General features: G+C 44.6%; 2 protein-coding genes across 8 annotated transcripts in view; both read left to right on the top strand.

Moving 5' to 3' along the window:
• Nucleotides 1–9,678, top strand: part of camsap2b (calmodulin regulated spectrin-associated protein family, member 2b) — a 32,939-nt gene extending 23,261 nt beyond the window's left edge. For 2 of the 4 annotated variants that reach the window (XM_025900580.1, XM_005476206.4), the window contains 16 exons: nucleotides 571–661; nucleotides 747–848; nucleotides 1,698–1,767; nucleotides 1,891–2,172; nucleotides 2,477–3,188; nucleotides 3,291–3,437; nucleotides 3,513–3,744; nucleotides 3,949–4,132; nucleotides 4,227–4,920; nucleotides 5,543–5,679; nucleotides 5,768–5,982; nucleotides 6,070–6,166; nucleotides 6,484–6,549; nucleotides 7,189–7,304; nucleotides 7,410–7,528; nucleotides 7,635–9,678. In XM_025900580.1, the coding sequence (XP_025756365.1) occupies nucleotides 571–661; nucleotides 747–848; nucleotides 1,698–1,767; nucleotides 1,891–2,172; nucleotides 2,477–3,188; nucleotides 3,291–3,437; nucleotides 3,513–3,744; nucleotides 3,949–4,132; nucleotides 4,227–4,920; nucleotides 5,543–5,679; nucleotides 5,768–5,982; nucleotides 6,070–6,166; nucleotides 6,484–6,549; nucleotides 7,189–7,304; nucleotides 7,410–7,528; nucleotides 7,635–7,931 (3,561 nt within the window). In that variant the 3' untranslated portion in view covers nucleotides 7,932–9,678. The remainder of the gene's footprint in view (nucleotides 1–570; nucleotides 662–746; nucleotides 849–1,697; nucleotides 1,768–1,890; nucleotides 2,173–2,476; nucleotides 3,189–3,290; nucleotides 3,438–3,512; nucleotides 3,745–3,948; nucleotides 4,133–4,226; nucleotides 4,921–5,542; nucleotides 5,680–5,767; nucleotides 5,983–6,069; nucleotides 6,167–6,483; nucleotides 6,550–7,188; nucleotides 7,305–7,409; nucleotides 7,529–7,634) is intronic. The other 2 variants (XM_005476207.4, XM_025900581.1) reach the window with 1 other exon arrangement.
• A 2,112-nt stretch (nucleotides 9,679–11,790) lies between these two features.
• On the top strand, nucleotides 11,791–25,265 carry wdr47a (WD repeat domain 47a). Of its 4 annotated transcripts, none has more exons than XM_025900579.1 (18): nucleotides 11,791–12,015; nucleotides 13,137–13,306; nucleotides 13,672–13,755; nucleotides 13,912–13,996; nucleotides 15,421–15,552; nucleotides 15,662–15,838; nucleotides 15,925–16,436; nucleotides 16,574–16,691; nucleotides 18,411–18,592; nucleotides 20,175–20,420; nucleotides 20,512–20,575; nucleotides 20,973–21,130; nucleotides 21,559–21,728; nucleotides 21,818–21,988; nucleotides 22,090–22,221; nucleotides 22,389–22,607; nucleotides 23,700–23,862; nucleotides 23,897–25,265. In XM_025900579.1, exons 2-17 carry the CDS (start codon nucleotides 13,149–13,151, stop codon nucleotides 23,840–23,842), a joined length of 2,751 nt encoding a protein of 916 aa, XP_025756364.1. In that variant the 5' UTR covers nucleotides 11,791–12,015; nucleotides 13,137–13,148; the 3' UTR covers nucleotides 23,843–23,862; nucleotides 23,897–25,265. The 4 variants fall into 4 exon arrangements, with proteins under 4 accessions (XP_025756364.1, XP_025756363.1, XP_003438001.1 ...); XM_025900578.1 differs by having other exon boundaries at nucleotides 23,700–23,874; nucleotides 23,909–25,265; XM_003437953.5 differs by having other exon boundaries at nucleotides 23,700–25,265.
• The last annotated feature ends 24 nt before the right edge of the window (nucleotides 25,266–25,289 follow it).

Raw genomic sequence — 25,289 nt, 5'->3', positions numbered from 1 at the left:
AAAGCAGCCCTCAGTACAGCAGGTAGTTCTGCAGATTTTCACCCAGGATGCCCTTCTTGACACAACCTCGGAGGGATTTGGGTCTCCTCCCGGGATCAATATCAGGATCTTTTGCTTGTTAGGTGAACGTGTAAACCATTACACTAAAGACCCACCTTGTTGGAGAAGAAATAAACTGACAAATTAGTTTTCTACGGATCATCGTCTTTGCAGACCTCCTGAGCCTATCTGGTTATTACACGAACACATTCCCGACTCGTGCTGCTTTCTGCATCCCTCCGTGCACATGTTAAATTAAACTCCAGATGGTGTTTTTTGGCAGTTTTCAAAAGGTGTATGGATTTGATATTAAGTAAATCAGACAGTCAAACATTTGGAAGTACGTGCACACAAACAAACCCCAGAGTGAGACAGACTGCTGACTTGCTGTGACCTCATTAATCCATCCAGATGTTATCTGTTATGATTGGTAGCACCTTTACAGAGACATGGAGGGAGAAGTCAAGTGTTGTGCTCATTGTCATTTACTATTAACTCCAAATTAACCGTTAAGCTGGTGTGGTCTTGCAGAGTAACTACCTGGTGTTTATGGCTGAGCTTTTCTGGTGGTTTGAAGTGGTTAAACCGTCATTTGTACAGCCCAGAATCTTCGACCCGAACGGTATAGTACAGCTTTACAACAATATTAGCACACTGTTGGTAAATTATTGAAAAGCTGAATATTGACTGTATGTTTTTGTATGCAGCCTGTGAGCCTGTATCCTGTAGAAACATGGCTCCTGTGTCCAGTCCAGTCAAACAGAGCTATGCAGACAGACCTTTGAGCCCAGAGAAAATTCCTGCTGAAGGTAACGATCCATCATCTGCTGTGATACAGATGCTTTAGAGCGGCGGTCCCCAACCCCCGGGCCACAGACCGGTGCTGGTCCGTGAGTCGTTTGGTACCGGGCCGCGAGAGTTGAGGCTCGGGTGTGAAATTGATGGTTTTCAGGGTTTTCATCGTTAACTTGGTTTCCCTGGGACTTTTCCCGTGTGTTATGAATACATTTTCTATATATTTTCATGTACTTTATGTGTGTTTTGTTGTTGTGTTACTTATTTTGAAAGAAATGTTTATGCGTTACCATAGCGACGAGATAGGAGGATGTTACTCCCAATGTTGTTGGTGCACGTCAGGAGCACGCTGCTAATAAAGTTACACAATTACACAGTGAATTCGCATTTATTATTATATTTACAAAATACCACAATTTTTGTTTTGGCCTTATCATTTTATTTTGTTGTATTTATCCACGACACCTTAAAGGCCGGTCTGTGAAAATATTGTCTGACATAAAACCAGTCTGTGGCGCAAAAAAGGTTGGGGACCACTGCTTTAGAGTATTTTTGATGATTCGTTGTTCAGTAGTGTGTAAATAAGTGTGGAAAAGAGGCAAGAACTTAAAAAAAACCCCCAAAAGCTTTATTTGACTCAGACAATAAAATAATGTACTCTGAAAGTCACTGAGGGGCGTTAATACTAAACAGTGCATGGTTTTGTTTTGAATCAAGATGCCCTCTAGTGGCTGATTTGCAGCACTAGAAACAATCTAAACATAGCACTGTAAAAGTAAACACTTACTACGCACACAGTGTGTGTAAATATTTTCATACAGCCAATAAGTCTCTTAAACAAATATACTCTGCGTCTCTGACAGGTGTAATGAAGAGATCTACCTCCATGTCTTATGTTGATGGCTGTGTCGGGACTTGGCCCAAAGAAAAACAGTGAGTGCTTGAAATCCAACAGCCCTGCTAAACTGTGCCTTCTTTGGCCTACATTTCTTAATTGGACCTTTTTTTTTTCCCTTATTAAACTAACAATTCTTCTCCTTTCCTTCTCTCCTTTAGGTCCTCCTCTCGAGGAATCTCTTTTGAGATTCCTCTGGATGGAGATCCAACCTTCCCGCTCGATGAGGCTCCCTCCCTGCGCGGCATGACGCGCTCGGCCAGCAGTGACGGCCTTGGGTTCAAAGTTCACTACGCGTCCCGAGGAGGCATGAAACGCCACCTCTCCATGATGCCTGTCAGTGTAAACGGCCAGAGCAGACACATACCAGAGGAGGATGACGACTTCACCTCACACAAGCCTCTGGGACGGAACAACACATTCACAGTCAAGAGCCAAAGCAGGTAGAGTAGAGCAGGCTTGTAATGGCCCCTGCCAGCTTTAAATGATGTCAGGGATTCAAAAAATAATGTTTTTTTTAATTGGTTTTACACATGTAGGTGTTGATTAAATGTAATTAATGCTCTTTCTAGAAAACAATTATTTGTAGCATCTTCACATGGTGACATCAGATGGACTGATGGATGGTAGCTGGGTAGATGATGGTTGAAAGTTGAGATATAAACCTGCTTCACTGAGCAGGAAGTTAAGATTCCTCTAACCTGCACTGTGACTGTAATCGGTTAATTTACCTGTCTCTGTTCTCAGGTATTCTAACGGGGTCCTGCCAGACAGAAACAGCCCCAGCCACACCGGCCACATCAGCCCGTCAACTCCCCCGAGCATTGAGGAGGCCTTGAAGATTATCCATGACACTGAAAGACCGCACGCTAGCTTGGGGATGGGGGATGGAGATAATGCCTTCTTTCTCCATGGTGCAGAACCTTCAGACCTTCCAGGAGCCCAAGGTAGAGGAGATGACCTGAGTTCAGCAAAGGCCCGACTCAATGACCACGATCCTAACTCCGTATCCACTGATGAAGTCGACACAGGCATCCATGTGAGGACCGAAGACATCCAGAGCTTGGATGAGGACTCGTCCTCGCTTAGAGACTATTCAGATATGGACCCAGACTGTGATGCCATGACCCGGTCGTGTCCTCTGCCGGACAGGCCAGAAGGGGAAAGAAGCAGGGAAGGAGGACGCAAAGGGGTCGGTGGCCCTAACCCTGAGAGTGAACGGGGAGATGGAGGTGACAGAAACAGCCCCTGTCCCAGTTCAGCACCCACACTGCCCAGATCACACACAGTCAGCCCTGTCTCATCCTCCGGTGGCTCCGGAGGTGGCTTGGTGCGGATGACGAGCTTCGCGGAGCAGAAGATCAGGAAGCTGGAGGGAAGGAGCAGTGGAGGGACCACGCCAGAGAGTTCAGACCTCAATGTGCCCTATACGCACTCACCAAAAAACATTTCATCTCAGGTTTGTGATTCGTTCTGAGCAACTCGCACAAATCTTTCTGTATTACACCTCAGGCTGAAAAAGCATTGAATCAGTGTCGCTGATGTTTGCATTTTGTTCTAGATCTCTACACCTCCTCTGCCAATCACATCACCCTCTCCAGTATCTCCTTCACCCAGAGATCCCTCGCACCTCATCGCCTCAGAGATGATTCAGCTGAGGATGAAGCTGGAAGAGAAACGCAGAGCGATCGAAGCCCAAAAGAAAAAGGTAAACGGACTTAAAGAGATTCATAGCAACATAGCATCACATATAAGTGTGTAAACATCACGTCTCGCTCTTTAGGTGGAAGCTGCTTTCACGCGACATCGACAGAGAATGGGCAGAACGGCCTTCCTGAACGTAGTGAGGAGGAAGGGAGTGACGGCCCCCCCCAGCTCCAGCTCAGGAGGAGCAGAAACAGCTTCACCAGAGCCGCTCACTTCATCCAAGGACATCAGGCAGGGCAACATGGAGCGGGCCGAGAGGTGCAAGCCAGACGGGGCAGCTCCTAAATCTCCATGTGAAGATGGTGGCGGTATGTAGGCACAGCACATGATGGTTTTTCTTTGGGTTTTTTTAATGAGTCTTTCAAATATTTTGATAAAATGTCTGCATTGTTCTGTTAGTTGCTAATGTTTCACTGTGTGCATCACTCTTCAGCCTGGATCTTAGCAAGCTGTCTGAATAGATTTATTTATGTACATAATTCATGTCATTGCTCATGTTTGCGGTGACGCAGGTGTGACGCCAGGAGAAACCGATATTGCAGAATACACACGCTCGATTGAGAGGCTGAACACGTCGCTGAGCTTCCTGCAGACAGAGATGCAGCGTTTGGCCCAGCAGCAGGAGAAGATCATGGCCATGAGAGAGCAGCAGCAACAAGCCTGGGTCATCCCACCTCCTGCACCATCTCCACACAGGTACCACCTAATTCAAACCACTTATTTGAATTGGTCACTTACCATCACCTTGCTAACATGTCACATGTATGTTGTGGGTATTTCTTCCACTCAGGCAGCTCCGTGAGTTGCGTAGCAGCAGTGTAACAGGCCGGGGATCAGGGAGAGGCTCGGTGGGGTCCTTATCGCCGATCCTGTCCTCCTCTGGTTCTCCACACGCACCCAATCGTTCCCCTGCCGGCATCAAACGACGACCGGCCTCCTTCCACGCCAGAACCCCTCGGACTCCGCGTCCAAATGATTTGAAGGTCACGCCCTTTAGCCGAATGCTCAACACACCAACTTCAGTGGACAGCCTGCCCAGACTGAGGCGTTTCACCCCCAGCCAAACACAGATCAGTTCTTTTGCTTACTTGGGCCACGATGAGGGTTCTGGGGAAAGCAAGCACCCACACACCAGGGACAACAAAGAAAACACTAAAAACGAAAAGCAAGCCGTGGCAAAGGCGAGTGCTGACACTCCTCCTACTAAAGAAGCAGCCAAAGAAAAGGACGATGAGCGACGGGAGAAGAAGACGGAGTTGAAGGGAGAATCCAAACAATCGAAAACATCACAGGTGCTCTCTCAGCCAGTGTCAGAGATCCAAGGGACGACAGACAGCCGGGTCAGAGGAGACCCAGAGGATCGGAAAGACCTGGTGGAGGTGCCTCTGTCGAACCTGAAGCCTCCAGAGAGCCAAGGCCAGGAGATGGCAGGAGAGGGAGAAACGGGAGAAGACCAAAAGATGTGCTGTGGCTTCTTTTTCACGGTGAGTTACAGCGTCAGACCTCAGATCTTTAAAAACTTTTAGCTCAAAACAAACCTCCAGTTTTTTTGTTTTTTAGCTTTTACAAAAAAAATGATTCAAATCATTCAAACATGGCCTAACATTTCTAACATTAGCATAACCGCTAGTTGAGATGTGTATGTAGTACCTGCCATGAAACGGCTGTTCAGTATTCACCCCACATTTTTCACTCTCTTCCCTCAACTGTAATCGTAACTGGTGCACGGCTCACCAACTTCTCATTAATAACACAGACTGCATGCCCTGATGGTGAAGGAAGAGTTTCACACTGTGTGAGCCTGGAACAGCATGTGCGGTGATGAGCCTGTTGAGCCATGAGCTGATCAGAGACAATACGCCACGGGCGAATGTGGGCCGAGAATAATGGGCCCGAACACAAACTCGCGTTAGTCCAGTACACTCTGATAATCTCAGAGCTGCCATCGTTACAAAGAGTCCGTTTTCTTACCCTTCATCCTGAGTTAGTAACACGTTTTCACACTTTATTTGCACAAATCACACTTTCTTCAGCCAGCTTTCATTTCTTGTGCTTATAATCGGAGGTCTGTTATACATCTGTGTGTTTCTGTCCATGAAACACCAGGATGATGTGAAAGGGGAAGAGGACATGGCGGCCAAGAAAGCAGCTCTGCTGGAGAAGAGGCTGCGGAGAGAGAAGGAAGCTCAGGAGAGGAAACAACAGCAGGAGCTGGACCAGGAGCAGAAGAGGGAGGCTGCACGGTCCGTATGTCTTTCTCACTTTCTGCCTGTGTTCACCATCCAACTACAGTTTGCATTTACCTACTTGTCTCTTGGTTTCCTTCTTTAGGTTGAAAGCGGAAGAGGAACAGCAGAAGAAGGATGACGAGAGGGCGAGGAGGGACTACATCAAGAATGAGTATCTGAGGAGGAAGCAGCTCAAACTGATGGAGGACATGGACGAGGTCATCAAGCCTCGATCTGGAAGTCTCAAGAAAAAGCCGCGGCCCAAGTCCATCCACAGAGACGTCATGGAGTCGTCGACTCCTCCCGCGAGAGCAACAGGTGAGCAACGCGCCAAACCCCGCAAGCAAAAGCACCCAAACTTTGTGATGCATGTTAAAACTGCACCTGTCTGCTGTCGTCATGCAGGTGTGCGTCCTCGAGGCTTCTCGGTGTCCAGCGTTTCTCTGGCATCTCTCAATCTGGCCGACAATGACAGAGACGCCGATAACAGGAAGAATAACAGGTAAGGCGCAGCCTGTCTGCCTGACGATCACATTTTAGACCCAAAAAGATCCAGAAGAAGGAACGCAAACATCTGTCAACACCTGTCCATGTCAATGAAATCAGCCCAGGAATAAAGAATAAAACTCTTAATTTCAAAAGCAGTTTATTACTTGGTTTGTGGGTTTGTGTCCTCCCAATTGTGACCTTCCAGCTGTGATTTTAATTCAAGGAAATGTTTCTTTTTTTCTTTTCTCCCTGTGAGGATCTGCAGTCTGCATCTTGATTCTCTCTTGTCCCTCTCTCCTTTTCTCCCTCTGTTTTGCATGCTTCCCTCAGAGGCCACAAACTAGCTTCTGCCAATATCCCGTTTTATTTAAGCTCTCCCAAAGAAAGAAAGGGAAGGTTAGTAACGCTGCGACGAGGAGCGCCTCAGCATAGAGAGTGCATTAAACCAAAGTAGATGTGGTTCTGTGTTGATTTACTGTATAGACCTCATGTCATTGGCAAACGCATAAAAGCAGATGGATGTGTCGACACTGAATAGCTGCTTCTGCAATAAGTTTCCTGAGACTCGCGTGGCTGAGCTGTTTCCACCTTTCTTTTTTCTCGTTTTCCCATCTTCCCGTCCTTTGCAGTGCTGCTCTCAGGCTGTTGTTTGCTCTCTCCTCTCTGCTGGCTGCTCTCTGCTTCACCAGTGTATTTGCTCTTTCCTTCATAAGTACTTGAGCTCATCCCTCGCAGCACCCATAAAGACAGCAGCGAGACTTTGCTTTTGCTTGGATGAACGTGCCGTTTCTGCCCCTCGCTGCTCCGTTTCATCTGACTATGACAGTACGATGATGTAATGCGGGACAACAGGCAGGGCTTGGAGATTTGTGTCACGGTGTCTGACCTTATTTTGCCACATCTGTGTGTGTGCATGTCTGTGTGTGTGCATTGTGTTGGCGTACGTGTTGGTAACGTGTCCACGCTTGTCTGTCGTCTTCGTGGTGGTTATGTTTGCGTGTGTCATTTGTTGGTTTGTGTTGCGATCACCTCCAGGCCGGACTCCGCAGAAGGCTTTTCTTCTTGTCCTTCGGCCGGCAGCCGTAACGGAGAGAAGGACTGGGAAAACGACTCCACCACCTCCTCCACCCCCTCCAACACTGAGTACACAGGTAGACACAGGCATTTAGATTTGCATAGCTGCTGAACAATGGAGGATTTTTTTTTTTTTTTTTTTTTTTTGTCTGCAGTCTCACGCTTGTGCGTTGTTCCCACAGGACCTAAACTTTATAAGGAGCCCAGTGCCAAGTCCAACAAGCACATCATCCAGAATGCCCTGGCTCACTGCTGCCTGGCTGGCAAAGTCAATGAAGGGCAGAAAAACAAGATACTTGATGTATGTTTTGTATCTGTGTGTATAAATATATTTTTCCTGAAAAAGAGCGTAACAAACCGTAATGAGATGGTTTTTTTGTTTTTGTTTTATTAATTTGCCACCACAGGAAATGGAGAAATCTGAAGCCAACAACTTCCTGGTGTTGTTTCGCGACGCCGGCTGCCAGTTCCGGTCCGTTTACACCTACTGCCCCGAAACCGAGGAGATCACCAAACTGGCCGGCATCGGCCCGAAAAATATTACAACAAAGATGATCGAAGCTCTGTACAAGTACAACTCCGATAGGAAGCAGTTCAGCCAGATCCCTGCCAAAACTATGTCCGCCAGCGTGGATGCCATTACCATCGCCAGCCATCTGTGGCAGACCAAGAAGCAGGGCACACCCAAAAAACACCCCAAGTAGTGCCCAGATTGGGTTGGGCAGCATCTGGACGTGCTCCGTCGGAGCAAAAACACAGGACTTTGCGGATTTTGCTCTTTTATTGACATTCCCACTTTTAGAAATTACAACTGGAATGTAAGAACACGGGTGGGCCTCAGATTTACTGTCACAAAATCAGAGCTGGCTGTAACCATTTGGACAGCTTCAAACGAGCCCCAAGTGTGTACTCGTCAGCACGTGCATCAATGTTCTCATGTGCCAAAAAGAGAGAGAGAAGGAATAAAATATTAAGAGGCGAACCAATGCCTTATCTAGTTGAACCACTGAAGCACTGAATGTCACGCCTCTGACAGAGGCCGTTTGGTTTCTCTGAGTTGATCATGTGTGGCCTTATGCTTGTTTTGTGTCATACGAACACACCGTGAGTGTTAGCGTCATTTTGTCACCGCCTGTTGCGGCACAGATGAGGGATCAGCTTACCCCCCCCTCCACCTCCCCATCTTTGATCAGAGGCATGTACTTGTTTTTGTTTGTTTGTTTTTTTGTACACGTGACTGAAAAACTTCTAGACAGTTAAATTTAGTGTCTGTGTGTGTTTGAATGAGCGTGTGTGTGTGTGTGTGTGTATAGTGAAGTGCCATGAAGAGTGAGGGTTCAAAATACCTCAGCTGGTGATTGCACTTACTTTCCGAATAAAATGATGAGATTATCGAGCATGTGCAGTACCATCAAACTGTTCTGGAAAGCACCTGCAATAGGCTCTTAATTTATTTCAGTGCGATTTCGATGCTTTGAAGATGATTTTTAAAAAAGGCGTCTTAGATTTTATTCAGAGAAACATAATATGCTGTACCTGTATAAGTTAAATTAGTTTGTATATAATGGCAGTTCCATTAAAGATGAACGAGTCAGCTTGTGGTAGCTTTTTGAGTAGCTTTTATAATTTATCACGTGCGTGTCGGTATGTTGTCGTTCGGGGGCCTTTTATCGTGCTACAGATGCAAAAAGTGTGATCGCTCAGCAGCGTCGCTGGCGAGACTATCGTGAGTATTAGATTAGACAGACATCCCATACTGTGTCATCAGTTTGTGCAATTTAAGAGTGATTTCAAATGCTCGCCGTTGACCATGTTGCATTTGGATCTAACAAACACTACAAATGTCACTTTAATGTGGATAAACTGTTAAAGAGCGTGATCGCCCTCGAGGTCGTCCACAGTTGTAAATAGCACTTGAGGACCCTGTCCACTGTTGTCGAGTCTAATCAAAGATGCTCCCTCTTCAGGACATGCTTATTACTTTACTTTTACATTACTGTTACATCTTCTTTTTTTAAATCATATGTTCCTTCAGTATGTGTTTACACTGTACAGATATATTTTGGCATATAGAAGTATTTTTTGTAACGACATTTAACTGATGGAAGTGTGTACTAATGGAAGCAGTGCAGATGTTGAAGGAAGTGTGCTGAATGCAAAGTGTAGCTGAGGGTGCGTAAAGTCTCACACAGGCTTTAGTGTGGTATTGTATAAAACACAGTAAGTATACAGAGAAAACCATAGTATTTTTTTTTCCAACTCTGAACTCATTTTCTTTTCAATTAACAAACTATGCTCAACTGTTCATGGATCTCTTTTTTTTTTGTCGTTGTTGTTGTTTTTTCTATTCCTTTGAGCTTTATTAAAATGCCAGCTATCAATAATACGTATGGTGTCTCATTACATGTCTCTGTCATAAAATGTGCTTTTTTTAATAAACTATTTGTGCTTGTTTTTGTGAAGACTTAAGTAAAGTAAGAGCTGTAAAAATGCTCCTGTCCACAGTGTGATAATGATGAAAGTGCTGTTTGGGATCATTTAAATAAGAATGCACTGCTTTGAAAACAAAACAAAATCCATTGGCAGCCAATTCTTTTGCTCCAGTTTGTGAAAAGAATGGAGTACTACTGGTGGACTCGCTAACTCTGGTACTCTTGGGCAAATCCCAATTCAGCTTCATTGTTCTGGGCTTTGAGCACAGGTCTCACTAAAGGATGTTGAGCCCTCGAAGCTCATGTTTCTGACATTTTGCTCAGAAACATGCACGACTAGTCTGCACGAAGTACTCATTCTAGTAGTGCTGCACTGTTGATGCCCTTATATGGCCCTGTCCACTCTCCCTGTGTGTAATGGTCCACCTCATGGTTTCTCCTCCATCTTTGAGGAGCTAAATAAGCTGCATGTATTATCTCATTTAGCCAGTAGTAGCATGGAAACTAGCAAAAAGCAAAAGTAGAGAAAAATCCTTCAGGATAGATGAGGAGAAAAGGAAATGTCTGTGGCCAGCACCTGCAAATCCATTCTCTTTTTGGGGGGGTGTCTTGTTATAACTTTAATTTGCACCAAAGCAGGTGAAATTCACAATTCACAGCAGATTCATAATGGTTTATGCTTCCTAACTGGATAGATCGATATCTCTGAAGTATATCTGTGTCTTGATGCAGGGCCTTCCTGCAATATTTGGATGGACTTTGTATTTACAGCATGCAATAAAAGAAAAAAAGAAGACAGACCAATCTTGCAGGACAAACAGGCCAACTTACATTAAAGGTACAATACAGAGAATTAATAGTAATTATATAGAGTAAAACGTGGAATCAGTCTTCTTCTACCTTTATGTTTGTGAACTTACCTGGAATCTGAATCAGTGAGGCTTTTTAACAGATAGACCTCAGAAAGTGAAAGTCAACAATATCAGATATACTTTACCTTCCACTGGTTCCCCTCAGGTGTGTGTCTCCACTTTTATTTGTTCTTTATACAAATGAGAGTCAGAGCCTCAGTCAGGGCTGACATATAATCAAATTTGCAGACGACTTAGTGATCATCTCTCTGCTCCATGATGCAGATCGTGACCCAGTTATAGATGAATCTCAAGCATGGTGTGGACAGTCCTTTCTTAACATTTAATGTGTTTAAATTAAAGGAAATAGTTACTGATTTTTGCGTAGATAAGTTGGAGAAGAGGTTGGAGCATAGTTAAATTGTGTAGCAAAGTGGCAGGTACTGTATAAAGCCAACTGATCCTCACCTCCTGTATAGAGGGAGGGCGACCCTGAAGACAGAAAGGATTTGGGGTGATGGCACTCATCCTTTGTTTCAGAGTATCAGCTGTTACCTTCAGGGAGGAGGCATTTTCTTTCCCCTCGGTGCAGAAAAAATCGATTTAAATTCTCATTTGTTCCTACCACTATTACATTTTTTAATTATGTGATTTGTGTTTTTTTGGCTTTATGCTTTATGTGTGTTATTTATGCTGCTGGCTACAAATCAAATGCCCCCCTCGGGGATAATAAAGCTTGACTTGATCTTGAAAGCCATCTCAACCTTAAGCACTGCATGTCATGCATGTTGCACAAACAGACCACCAGAGGAACTCAAACACATCATCTTAAAGCAGCTGCTGTTAATTTCCGCCTAAAGTAAAATAAAACCTCGTACCTGAAGACACTAAGCAGTTATTCCGAAATTCTTTTATTTTTTAATTAATAGATTGATTTATTATAGTATTATTATTATTACAGGTTTATTCATGCATTTATGAAAACGATTTATTTTGTGCATTTGATCTGATTTAATGGATGTATACAGACAAATACGTCCCAGTATACTTAAGGGTCACACAGTATGGTTCATTTATTCTTTTTCCTTTAAATATGTGTCATTACGTTCAAGAAGGCAACAATAAAAAAGCCTCCAATTTCATCCAGCACACAATCACTGTATGCACACTTTCCCTTCACAAAATGCCATTATGTCTATAATACAGAGTTTAATGCTGCTGATTGTGTGAAGTTTGGCTGTTTGCTGGGTGGATGGATGGGTGGGTGGAGGCGGTGCCCCTGCAGGCAGCAGACAGGCAGGCAGGCTGGGCAGCAAACAGACCGCAGAGAAAGATCCAGCAAGGAGGGGACACCGTCAGAGACCAGGAGGAGGAGGGAGGGACCGACAGACACCGAAACAAACGGCGCTGACAATACCGCACCGGCACCGTCGTGACAGCGGCTGTGGGCAGCACGGAGCGGCGTTGAGGGCCAGCGTTTTCATCCCCTGTATGTTCAGAAACAGGTGAGGGTAATGGCAGCACGGCGGAGAGTTACTGTGGTCGGTGGGGACGCTGTCAGTGAGCACCCCGCCCGCCCAGCTAACTAGCGGATGATGCCTCTCTCCCCTCGGCCTGGCTATAGCTAGTCAGCCAGTGAAATTAGTCAGCTTTGTATGAGCTCTGTCACTAACTAGCTGTTTGATGGTTTTGCCATAATCCGGAGGCTGGATCCAGGACCTATATAAAGCTAACAAGTAGCCTAAGCTTCTTATGCTGTTTGACTTGTGGCTTAGTGCCAGTGTTATTAGCTAGCCATCTCTCAGGCTAGCTTAGCGGTACTGCAGTGCGTGTGTGTGTTTGTGTGCCTGGCTGTGATTATCTGGAGTTTTATAAATGAAATCTCGCCGATCTCGACGACAGATAGCCATCAGTACACCAGAGGCTACATAGTATCACGACAGTCATATAACGTGTTGTTTTCTCCAGTGTAAACACAACCTCTGAGGCTACACCTTAATGTTTTGACTTCAAACCTCTGTTTTGCCTGGCTTGTTGTATGTTTTTAGCATGTTTAACACATTTACACAGACTGGCACACAATGACCTCTTTTTTTTTTTGGAAGGCTTAATGCAAACCTGTAATCTCAGTCTTAAAATCTACTTTTGATAAGCTTCTGCATTTGTTTTCCCTGCTAAAAAAAGGCCCTAAATTTGTTTCATGTTTCATCCTGAAGTCACAGTGCCTGGTGATGCTTTAAAACTAATCCTACTATTTTATCCTCAGGAGGTGGACAGTGTTACCCAGAATCCAGTTAATATAATATTCAAAGCAGTGAGATTGGTTCTTTTCAAAGAGAATGAATCTTCTTCTTTTGGCTGCTCCCTTTAGCAGCTCCTCTTCCTCCATCTCATCCTGTCGCCACCATCTCCTCTATCACGCCTACTCTGCATGTCCTCAGTTACGGTACTATATCCGTGACTACACTACATCCTGTAGTCTTCCTCTTTTCCTCCTTTGTCCGATATAGCCACGATCCCTCCTCCACACATGTCCAAACCATCTCAGCCTTGCCTCTAACTTTGTCCATGGTTTTCACTCCCAACATTTTTTAATCATTTGCTTTTTTCATCCTGTAACTGGCAGCCCGTCGTCACAATGACAGCAGAGGAAACCATAAATGTGAAGGAGGTGGAGATCATCAAGGTGATCCTGGACTTTCTCAACTCCAGGAAGCTGCACATCAGCATGCTCGCTCTGGAGAAAGAGAGCGGCGTCATCAACGGGCTCTACTCAGACGACATGCTCTTCCTCAGGTAAGTGAACTCAATGGTCACTCTGTACAGACTAGATACAGGTGTGTGAGAATTACTGTTAAGTAGGAGCAATGGGAAACTGCTCCAGTCAGTCCAGTAAGTTTAGTGTTTCTGATAGCATCTTCTACAGTGAGGATAGTGTAACACTGCACCTCCGCACTGGATGTTTGAGTGCTGCTTTGGAAGTAAGCCAGTCTGCTGAATCTGAGTATTAAAATACATTTTAGTGGTTCACCAAATAGTGTCAAGTTTCTGTTATATGCTGTCATTTTGCTGTAGTAAACACAAGATATTCAAAAAACCCTTGCTCCCTTATGTTACTGTGAGTCTTCTCATTCATAGGTCATATAAATATTTTGTTTCAGGCAACTGGTCCTCGACGGGCAGTGGGATGAGGTCCTGCAGTTCATTCAGCCTCTGGAGTGCATGGACAAGTTTGACAGAAAAAGGTTAGGCTGCCTATGGTTTTTTTTGTTGCAGCTTTTCACATATTCAGTTCATTTTACCTATTTGACACTTTGTTGCTGATAACTAAAACAAACAGATGATATAATGTTTTCCTAAGTGTATGTAAAAATATTTAAAGGACAAAATTTTGCCACCAGGTTTCGTTACATCATCCTCAAGCAGAAGTTTCTGGAGGCTCTGTGTGTGAATAACGCCATGTCTGCAGAAGACGAGCCACAGCACGTAAGTCAGAAAACTACAGACTGTCATTCAAACCTCCCAAACAAAATCTGAATGTCCAACCTTTATAACAGTCACGTGTTGTTAGGCTGTAAACAAGGTGGGTCACTCTCAAAGATAAAAACAGGTGCAAACTGTTTGTAATGTGTATTGTTTGAAAAGGAAACAGTGGAAGTCCGCTTAAAAGCTCTCTGCTTATAAGTGGGTGGGTTATGTCTGTGGGTCTGTGTTTAATGGTGGTGGCAGTGACATTTAAGGAGTGACTGATGGCCACACTGCGGTCAGAGATTATCTGGATTAAGGTCTTTATTTGCTCCTTTGATGAAGTTGTTTGCTGTTGTGGATAAAACACTTAACAAAAATCATCTGTCCACCTGTGACAGCTGATTATGACGGTTTTCTCCCTCCTTGTTCTGGATCTCGTACACCAGTAGGACAGCGTTAGGAACAAGGATCAGGAACACATTCTTTAAAGCCTAATGCTACGGTGGTACAGTGGTTAGCACTGTTGCCCCACAGCAAGAATGTTCAGGGTTTGACTCTGCCGGCCGGCCAGGGGCTTTCTGTGTGGAGTTTGCATGTTCTCCCTGTGGCTGTGTGGGTACCTCGGCTTCCTCCGACATCATGTTTGGTTAATTGGTGATTCTAAATAGGTCGTAGGTGGAAATGAGAGCATGAATGGTGGTCCTGCCATGGACTGGCAGCCTGTCCAGTGAGTACCCCACGTTTTGCCCAGTGACAGCTGGGATAGACTAAACTCCCCCTGAATTGGGTAAAAGGAAAATAGATGGCTGGATTTCTTGGTAATAGATGGGTTATTACATGTACCAGACCAAAAGAGTCCAGACATATTTAACTTTCAGAGCCTTTTTAAATGTTTTGCAGAAATAATATGTACATAATAAAATATTCACATTGTCATAAACCCCTGCTGAGGCTATAAAAGATTCATATGAGAGATGATTCTAATTTCTCTGTTAGTCCTAATTGCTAATAATTTGAAGTCAAACACACACTATATGGTATAATCAGACAACCAGACTTGCGTGAAAACCCCATCTATCCCCTTAAATTAGGCTAGCAATGAGTCTGCTGTAACATGACGTAGTTGTGGATGCTGCCTGTGATGCTTTGTCGGAGCCATCATGTCCTGTTAAACTGGATTAGCTCACACTTCTTTGGACATCTGTGCATATCGTGTACTAGTGAGCATGCTCACAGTTAATATTGTAGCTGGGGGTGTGTATTACTTGCTGTGATACGGGCCTGATTGTGTGCTGGTGGTGATTTTTCAGCGTGTGGCAGTGCGAGAGGGCAAAAAACAAAACAATAGTGTGCTGTCTGAGAGAAGCTTGATTCTGTTTTTTAGAGAGAATCGTCTCCTTGATCATCTGTTACATAAAAATATATATTTCATGTGTTTTCAGCTGGAGTTCACCATGCAGGAAGCTGTCAAATGCCTCCACGCCCTGGAGGAGTTCTGTCCGTCTAAAGACGACTACAGCAAGCTGTGTCTGCTCCTCACACTCCCTCGCCTCACAAACCATGCTGAGTTCAAGGCACGCAGTCTGCTGTTACAGAATAAGACTTGCATAATATCGAAGCAGCAGGAGGAAACTGTGTATGTGTTTTCTTTTGTGTCTTATTTCTCTGTTTGCGTCCCCTCAGGACTGGAACCCGAGCACGGCCAGAGTTCAGTGTTTCGAGGAGGCCTGCACCATGGTGGCCGAGTTCATCCCCGCAGACAGGAAGCTGAGTGAGGCGGGATTCAAGGCCAGCAGGGATCGACTATTTCAGCTGCTTCTCAAGGGAGTCCTCTATGAGTGCTGTGTCGAGTTCTGCCAGGTGTGAAACGCTAAAACTAAACATAAAGACTGCGGCCTGAGTGAGTTTGTGCCTCTAACCGGTCTTTCTCGGACGCTTATGTGCAGAGCAAAGCGACGGGCGAGGAGATCACAGAGAGTGAGGTCCTCCTGGGTGTCGACATGCTGTGCGGTAACGGCTGCGACGACCTGGACCTGTCGCTGCTCTCCTGGATGCAGAACCTCGCCCAGACCGTCTTCTCCTGTGCCTTCGAACAGAAGCAGCTCAACATCCACATAGACCGCTTGGTCAAGCCTGCTAAGACCGGCTACGCTGACCTCCTCACCCCGCTCATCAGCAAACTGTCGCCATACCCCTCCTCCCCGCTTCGTCGCCCGCAGTCCGCTGACACCTACATGTCGCGCTCCTTGAACCCAGCGCTGGACGGGCTGTCCTACGGGCTCTCCGGCCAGGATAAGCGAGCGAGCGCTGGGGAAATAGCGCCGGGTAAAGGGGTCTCTCCGATGTCCCACTCATTTGCCAACTTTCACTACCCCGGAGCAGGAGGGCAGAGCTTGAGCAGGAGTCTCATGATGGAGAGCTCCGACTGCCACAGCATCTTCGAGGAATCCCCTGAAACGTAAGAGCTTAGATTTGGAGCTTAAACAGAATTCCTGTCTGTAAATCTTTTCCTAGAGATACAAAAAGGGAGCAAGATCCATTATTGATGTTGATTTATTTGATTGATTTTCTGAGGTTTGTGTTTTCTCGGTGAAGGTCGAGGACAGACACACCTGTGGATAAGATGATGGGCTCAGCTGGAGCCCAGAACGCCCGTCCTGCCTCAGCTCCGGGCGAAGACGCTCCGTCAGCTGGCTCCGCTGACAGGAATGAGGTAAACATCAGCGACTTTTGCTTTTTGAACTGGTTAAGCCTGTTGCATGCGAACACATTTCCAAACAAGTGCTGTGTTTTATTAAACTTCTCTAATTGTTTTCTTTCGTTAATGGGTGTTGCCTACAGTACCAGTTCCGATTAGTCTTTAGTTGGTATTTTAGTCTTTCTTCACTTCTGATTGGCAGCCCAGGCTTTGTTGTTTAGTCTGGATGAGAGTGCATTAAGGAAATCATACATACACATTTGCATTATGCTTTCTAAAGTCATCACTAGCTATTTAAACATTAATAATATGCTCCTGTAATGATTGCTTTTGTAACCAATGAGGCTGGTGGATCCAGGTCATGATCCGGGGTCAGTGGGGACGTGTGGCTCGAGGGCCTAGGAGCGCAGCCACAAAAATGATTCATCAATGCCCTCGTGTTGCCCGTAAACACAGCGAGAACACAGTATCTGTGTCTGTCTGTCACATGGTTTCTATTCTGGGGCCTCTTGTGCAGCTCAGTGTGAAGCTGGTGCTTTCCTCTGCCTTCCCCGTCACCTTGGAGACACACAAAGAGGCCAGAAACAGAAGCAGACTTTGGGACCTCTGTGATCTCACAGTCACGTCCCTGCCCTCTCTTCCTCTCTGTTCTCTATCCCTTTTCCAAGCTGGCGCGATGCCAGCGTCTCTGCCCTCCCCCCGACACGCGGTAGGTCTGTTCCCATCAGATTGCGAGGACAGGAAGCAGAGGACAGAGAGGGGAAATGATCTGTCCTCAGCTCCCTGTCTGACCCCTCCTTCCTCCGCTGATACCTGAACTGGCAAGGAGCAGGGGTCACATGATCGCACTTCTGCCTTTGAGCAGTGTTGAAGCTGCCTGGTGTGGCTTGGTCTGTGCAGCTTTTTCTTTTAAAGCATTAGAACAGTTTGCATTGTTTCTGCGTGAGTTTGGATGTCCACTGTAGAGATGCATTATGTTGAATATAATGGAAAGTACATGTGAGAAAAAAGTCATTTGTTTTTGGCTGATATTACGACCCAGTTACTAGTTTTTAGATCAAACTGCTCTCAACAAGTTTTGTAATTTCATTTTTTTCTTTAAATTTTTTTTCTTTAAATTTTTTTTTCTTTTACCCCTCAGTTGTTAAAGGCTGCTGGCGTATTATTGTCACCTCACTGGGTGGGGGGCATAGTCACCCAAGTTTGTGAATACGGTAACTTGAGGATAAGGTGACGTAGGATTTTCAAATTCATACCCTAGAATCTCAGTGACCTTTTCAGTCAGAGGTCATGATTTCTGGAGCACATGGCTGCATAGTTTTCACAAATTCAGTATACTTGAGAAGGCAGACATCTGTGACATCAGCTGATCTACAAAACTGTGCAATTCACAGCGAAACAATCTGGAGGGAAATCTGATTTCACGGTGAACTGAACCTTTGAAATGAAGAAGCAGTAGAATAAAATCACGGTTGATGAGTAACTTCATGAAAGCCCCAATCATCCTTCTATGTAAACTTCATTATGGTGATCCTCTGCGACGGCAGGCCAGGCCAGGTCAGGTCTGGTGGAAACACATTTTGATTTCATGGTCGGTTGCACACTACGCCGCCTGTTTTACAGGTTAGCCCTTCAATTGTGTGCAACATGATGCAGCTCAATAAAAAGAAAGGTATAAGATATAAAGTATAAATAATGTGCTTCTAATATTAAATATTTATGCTTCATTCCCAGCTTCGTGACTCAACAGAGAAGTATGAGGAGTATTATCGCCAGCGCCTCCGCGTGCAGCAGCACCTGGAGCAGAAGCAGCAGCAGAGGCAGATGTACCAGCAGATGTTGCTGGAGGGAGGGGTCCAGCAGGAGCCCCCTCCCAGCGACATGCACCACAGCCTCACAGAGAAGTTCCTCAACAGGTACGGACGCAGCAAACGAAATGACTTAAATGCTCTTTGCAAGATGAGGAATGTGCATTCTCTGTTTCCTCAAATAAAAATAACAGCCAGAGGTGTGGTTCACACAAAGAAACAAAAGCAGGCTCATAGACATGGGCGGGTAGCGTCTACTTCAGCACTATAATCATGCTGTTTACAAGATCCTTTATTTGTTGAAGCTCATCCTTTCATTCACATAAACTTTCTTACTCTAAAGTCCCGTCCTGCTTTTTTGTATCAACTCAGCTGAGTCAGCTAAACTGCAGAGTTAGCCTCCGCAGGTAACGGCCTGATTTTCAGGGCTTCCTGTTGGGTTTTTGGATATTCAGGCCAAGACTTCCTGTTTAGTCTGCCGGTCATTGTTTTCAAATGTGGATAAAGTGATAAAAGTTATTAAAGCAGATTCTCCATTAAGCATTAGTCAAGTTTGAATTTGAGCAAATGCAGTCTGCCTTTAGCTCGACTTTATGCCTGCACATGACCCAAACCTTCAAATGTCATCGGTCATTAGAGCCTAACAGATGATAAATGGAAACCAGAAAGCTTCCAATACTAAAAATTTTGCTTGCTTACAGATTCTTCTTATTCATATACAGATGTCTGTCTGTAGACTGCACGACCAAAGCATTTTAAAAACTGAATTCTTCTTATTTGCATTTGATTTATTCATTTAATCTCATCCAGCAGCTGTATATTTATATAGCCCTGCAGATGTTTCACTGTTAACACGTGAAGGTTTTTTGATCACAGAACATCTGGAAGGCTTTGAACTCCCCGTGGTTATCTGAATTGTTGGGTTGTACCAACAGTGCAATGCATTAGCTTAAACTGGGGAGAATGGACCAGATCCCCAAAATGAGACTTCATCTCACCGTTCGGGGAAGTATGGTACAGACAGCTGTTCAGTGGTATGGTGCACTTGTCATGGTAGTTGTGGGACAGCTTGCTGAAGTGAAGCCTGCATGACATTGACCGTCGTATAACAGCAGAGGAGCAGCTGTCAGAAAAGGTTAACATATTAAGGCTCTAAAAATGACGAGTCCCATGTGGATTCGCTTGCATGGCACACCCCCTCCTGTCTATACTGCACCATCTGCTCTAATCAGCTACAACATAACACATGGGACCACCACCTCATGTGTGTTTGTGTTGTACACAATATTAGACCCAGATTCCTCTCAAAACTGCAGTAGCATTATATTATATGTATGTTTTTACTGTATGTCCTCTAACCACAAAACCACTTCAGTTAGCTTCAGCTCAGTGATTAAAAATGAGGTGACAAAATGATTTGTTTTTTTTCTTCTAGAGGGACAAAAGCTCTTTGATTTGCCCTCAGAGACATCCTCCCCATCCTCCCCATCCTCCCTCTCCCAGTCTACGTAGCACTCTACATTATTCACAAGGCTAGCTGTGCATAATTACATTAATATTTGAGTTTTCCTTTATCATCTTCCCTTTGTAGTTCTAACCAGGCTGTCGGCCTGCGGGTAAAAGTCTTTAGTAGAAAGAGAAAAACAAGTTTCCTCTTTGGAGACAGAACTTGTGTGTTTGGTTGTTGCAGGTCCATCCAGAAGCTGGAAGAGCTCAACGTGGGGATGGAGAATTTGGGAGAGGAGGTAAAGTCTCTGACGCAGCAGTGTAATGGCAACGGGAACACGCCCGCCTCCGAGGACAATAACAACCCTCCGTCTGTAACCCCCGAGCAGAGCCGGACCCAAGGGGGAGGGGTGCTCAGCAGCACCCCGCAACGCACCGTAGGGGGTCGGCCTGTGCCGCCTCCAAATGAGTCCCCTGTCGTCACAATGAGGTTTGTGTGAGTTTGCTTTTGTTTGTTTTTGTTTTTTAGACCTGCTTGTTGATTTATTGACCCCTGTTTTTTGTTTGTTTGTTTTTTACAGTGGGCAACAACCAAAAGGAGGCCAACAAGGTGACTCTCCAGGCTCTTTATCCCGAATTAAAGAGGTAGGGACGGACACACACACACACACACACACACACACACACACACACACACACACACACACACACACACACACGGTGACAGCAGAATGACAGCCGTCACTAAAAATAACAGTTATGACAGACCTGGTGTTAATAATCAGTTTCAGGTTGTTACTCAGGTGTTACCCATAGTTTAGCTCTGACCTTGTGTGGTGTGTTTTAAAGTTCATGTTGTTTACATTGTACTTTAAAATGATCCAGTGTAATGCTAATTTGGCTAAGCGGATTATAACAGTTTTATCTGAATGGCAGTGATGTCACAGCAGTATGCATGTCATAGGGTAGAGACGATCAGGTGAGATTACGGTGGTGTAATCTCATTGCTAATGTGTGTTTTTCGTATATGGCGTGTTTTCAGGGTGACAAACCAAAAAGCCTGTTTGTACCGGTGCATTCTTTGGAAGACACTCAGGCTATTCGAGCCGTTGCCTTTCACCCATCTGGAGCGCTGTACGCTGTGGGCTCCAACTCCAAAACGCTACGCGTGTGCGCTTATCCAGAGGCGCTCGACACGAGGTAACAAAAATCAAAAAACAGAACACATTACAGCTAATACAGGGTCAGATCGCTATAGCACACACTCTGTAGGTACACAGTGAATGTTAACTGTTAACAGATGTTCTTTTTTCCATTTTTTTGTTTAGTATGATCCATCACATCACTGTTAAAATCCATCTTTTTGCTTCTGTTCCTTGAAAATATGAGTGAAAAGTAGACTTTTTAGTACCTTTTAATGGCCACATAACAGCCAGCAACTAGATGTGCAATACACAGTTTCCCATAGCGACTGGTGGTTGCCATGTGGTCACTGATCTGTCAGTTAGCTTATAAACTTCTCTTCCATATTAGTTAAAGTTAGTGTGTAAATAGCTGGAAAGTTCAAACCAGTAACTGTTTATTTTCATCTCTGCATACAGTAGCTGACCACCTTTTCCTCTCCTCAGTGGTTCAAGTCCAACAAAGCAGCCGGTGGTTCGTTTTAAAAGGAACAAACACCACAAAGGGTCCATCTACTGCGTGGCCTGGAGCCACTGTGGGCAGCTGCTGGCTACAGGCTCCAATGACAAATATGTCAAAGTCCTGCCTTTCAGCGCAGAGACATGCAACGCCACAGGTAAGCGTTCTCAGCGTGAATGTGTGGCGGTCGTCCCGTTTGTTGGCGTTGCCAGTATTCTCATTTTTGTTTATTTTTGTGCATCCTAGGCCCAGACCTGGAGTTTAGCATGCATGACGGTACCATACGAGACCTGGCCTTCATGGAGGGGCCTGAAAGTGGAGGAGCCATCTTGATCAGTGCCGGGGCCGGAGACTGTAACATCTACACCACAGACTGCCAGAGAGGACAGGGTCTGCACGCCCTCAGTGGACATACAGGTAACTGCTCCATCCCTCCATCTGTCCAGCACAAATCAAAGTGGAAGTCAGAGAGAGAAAGGATGATGCTGAAAGTGGACAATGTGTCTCTCTCTCTTCAGGACACATCCTGTCTCTGTACACGTGGGGCGGCTGGATGATCGCTTCCGGCTCTCAAGATAAGACGGTGCGTTTCTGGGACCTCAGAGTGCCCAGCTGTGTGCGGGTAGTGGGAACTGCTTTCCATGGCTCAGGTTTGGCTCGCATCATGTGTTTCAAATGTTAATACAGCAAGTGTTTGGGAATTGTGAGCCAAGATACCAGAAATAGTAAATGTTATCATTGGTTCTGTTGTTCTCGATTTGAAAATAATGACAGTTATCAGTTCATACAACTACACCCCTTCTTCTTTACTACACAGGCAGTCCAGTTGCCTCAGTCGCAGTTGATCCTAGTGGCCGTCTCCTAGCAACAGGACAGGAAGATAGTGCATGCATGCTGTATGACATCAGAGGAGGACGCATCGTCCAGGTGTACCGGCCGCACACCAGTGACGTTCGGTCCGTTAGGTTTTCCCCCGGAGCGCACTACCTGCTCACCGGTTCCTATGACACAAAGGTCGTGGTCACCAACCTCCAAGGTATGTCTACCTTCAGAGCGCATAAAGTGGTTGCATCTGGTTACGATGTGGTATAGCTACAATAGATAAAAACATCTGAAACAGCACTTAACTCAATAGAATCACTTCAAAGTTTAAAAATGTTTCATTAAAAAGACACTCTTGTTTGATCACTAACATCTAGGGAAAAAAACCAATCTTTTGAGTCCTAATAATCATAAGTAATTGTAATAATAATAATAACAATAATGATGATGATGATGATAAGTATGCCTGTTTTATTGACGGTTTCCTCACCTCCCCTCTTCCCCACCTCCTTTAAATAAATATATAAATTAAATTGTGAGATTGGCACCAGGTCTGCCACTAGAGGGGACTGAGTTACATCATAGGTACATCACATTTGGACAATCTGTGCTGTCTGTGAGGCTAAAGCAGAAAATAAAATAATAAAACAGGTCATGTTGATTCACAAAGACGGTATATGCTGACAGAAAGCAGTACAGCTACCATTATTTGCAGATTTGCCCACAGTCTAATATACCCAGAGATAAACTGGATAAACTGACCACATTCTGCAGTTTTTGCATATACAATGGTTTTGATTGTCATGTACTTTAATGTTAGTGGGTTTTTGGAGCATTTTGTAATGTAACATGCCAAGGGCGTGTTCAAGTTTTAACCATTGAGCTGTAGATTCGAGGTGAAGTTGAAGAATTTGGAGGTAGTACTCCTTTATCATTATTCCATCCACTTTGTGCAATGTCCCAACATTAAACAACCCAGAGCAGGATGCTACAACCAGCATGTTTGACAGCTGGCAGTGTTCTTAGGGTTCAACGCCTCACCTTTATGCCTCCAAATATACTGCAGCTCTTGTCACTGTGGCCAAATAACAACCTTTGTCTCGTGTGACGATAAAGCATTTGGCTTGTCCATGTGGGCAGCTAATTAAGATGTCGCAGATCCTTTAACACTACATATTAAAAGATTTAAGAGTGTATGTATATATTTGAGGCCACATGTTTAATGCTGTGTAAATTAGAGAAAATCCAGAATCCACACCCTTAGCACGTGTCTGATGGTTTTCTGCCTCCTCCTCCGTCTCTCTAGGTGACCTGACCAAACAGCTGCCTCTGACCGTGGTGGGAGAACACGGTGACAAAGTGATCCAGTGCCGATGGCACACACAAGACCTGTCCTTCCTCTCATCCTCTGCTGATCGCACTGTCACACTTTGGACACACAATCCATAACACACACACACTTGTATGCCCACACACACACACACACACACACACACACACACACACACACACACAGAACCAGTTGTTTCTATCTGAAGGAGACACATTCCCTTAAAATATTACTGCTCCTCTGCATTGTAAACACTGTCCCACCCTTACACACACACACACACACACACACACACACACACTTGTAGGTACACAAACTGGTGAACAAGCCTTTCCCTCCTGTCTGTAGTAAAGCAAATGGGACTCGCACCTGGAACACATCAAAAGCACACTTGTTGCATGTTCTCCTTTCTTGATCACCACACTGAGGAGTAAAACTGCAGGATTCTTCGTCGTTCTTCATCCTGTAATTCGCCCTGCGTTTTTGCTCTCTGCTCACACCAATCAGTTGCTGCATGTCCTTTTTCCTAAAGGGTTGAGTAGGAGAGACAGGACAGGAGTGCTTTGTTCATGATGGTGCCTTCCTTGAGTTCTCAGTTTCCATAACAAAAACAAAAGCAAAAATCAAAAAATTGTCCTTTTTTTAAGATCAAATTTTGTTAAGTCATTTTGAGAATCATACATTCCTCTTTTTGCATATCATTATTTTTACAGCTGGTGTGACGCTGCTATTGTTTAAGAAAAACAAAAATTTGATGTAAAATGTAGTTTTTCCAGTGTTTCAGTAGTGAGCTTTTCCTCTCGGGAGGCCGAATCTGTGGAAGTCAGGCTATCTTGTGCTTCCCCGTGGGGTGTCTAACATTACTGTATGCACTGCATTACTGCAGCTTCAACCGTGTAAACGAGCTAGTGTGTTTAAATTTAAAATCCGTGTTTGTTGTTTTGTTTTCTTTCTTTTTTTGTGCTGAAGCTGTTCCGGTGTCTTTGCAGTGGCTTGCTCGTTACTATGTTAGTATCAAAGGGAAGTACAGCATGTGATTATTGGTTGGGCGCCCTTGCATTCAGTTTGGATTTGGCTGTGCTCAAAAGCTTTGGCTTGTCTACTGCTCTATGTGTGTAACATCAGTAGATGGCAGTCTTTTCCCCAAACAAGGGTCTGACCGTATGCACAATGAAATCTGGATGGAAGCACGGGTGTTTTGATATTTATTTAGAACCAGTGTTTGGGGCATATGCATATTATTTTATTTTTTATTTTAACCTGCGCACTTTGTCCTTTTAACATCGTCTTCTAATATTGACTTACTTGCAGAGATGCATATTTAAGTTTATATGTTAATGTATAGTATATATTATTTTAACAACGAAGGCCAAACTAATACGTACATAGATGTATTTATTTCAGTTGTGTTTATGTATGTACAGTTAGTTTTTGAAATGCTAGTGGCTCTTGTATTAAGCCTTGTTTTTAAAAGTGACAGATGAATTCAAGCTAACTGAAGTCTGACTGCTGGTACGTTCAATAAAGTGTCTTTTACACAAACTCTGCATTTTGTGTTTTGCTTTT

This window comes from Oreochromis niloticus, linkage group LG18 (assembly GCF_001858045.2).
Source record: "Oreochromis niloticus isolate F11D_XX linkage group LG18, O_niloticus_UMD_NMBU, whole genome shotgun sequence".
Classification (NCBI taxonomy): Eukaryota; Metazoa; Chordata; class Actinopteri; order Cichliformes; family Cichlidae; genus Oreochromis; species Oreochromis niloticus.
The sequence above is the reverse complement of the archived record's forward strand: the minus strand, read 5'-3'. Positions and strand labels throughout refer to the sequence as shown.

What these genes read in the sequence shown, in the direction of transcription:
- wdr47a (XM_025900579.1), top strand. Translation starts at nt 13,149, where the DNA reads ATGACAGCAGAGGAAACCATAAATGTGAAGGAGGTGGAGATCATCAAG. An exon ending in GACGACATGCTCTTCCTCAG is followed by an intron (nt 13,307 to 13,671) that starts GTAAGTGAACTC and finishes ATTTTGTTTCAG; the next exon opens with GCAACTGGTCCTCGACGGGC. An exon ending in CGTGGTCACCAACCTCCAAG is followed by an intron (nt 22,608 to 23,699) that starts GTATGTCTACCT and finishes CCGTCTCTCTAG; the next exon opens with GTGACCTGACCAAACAGCTG.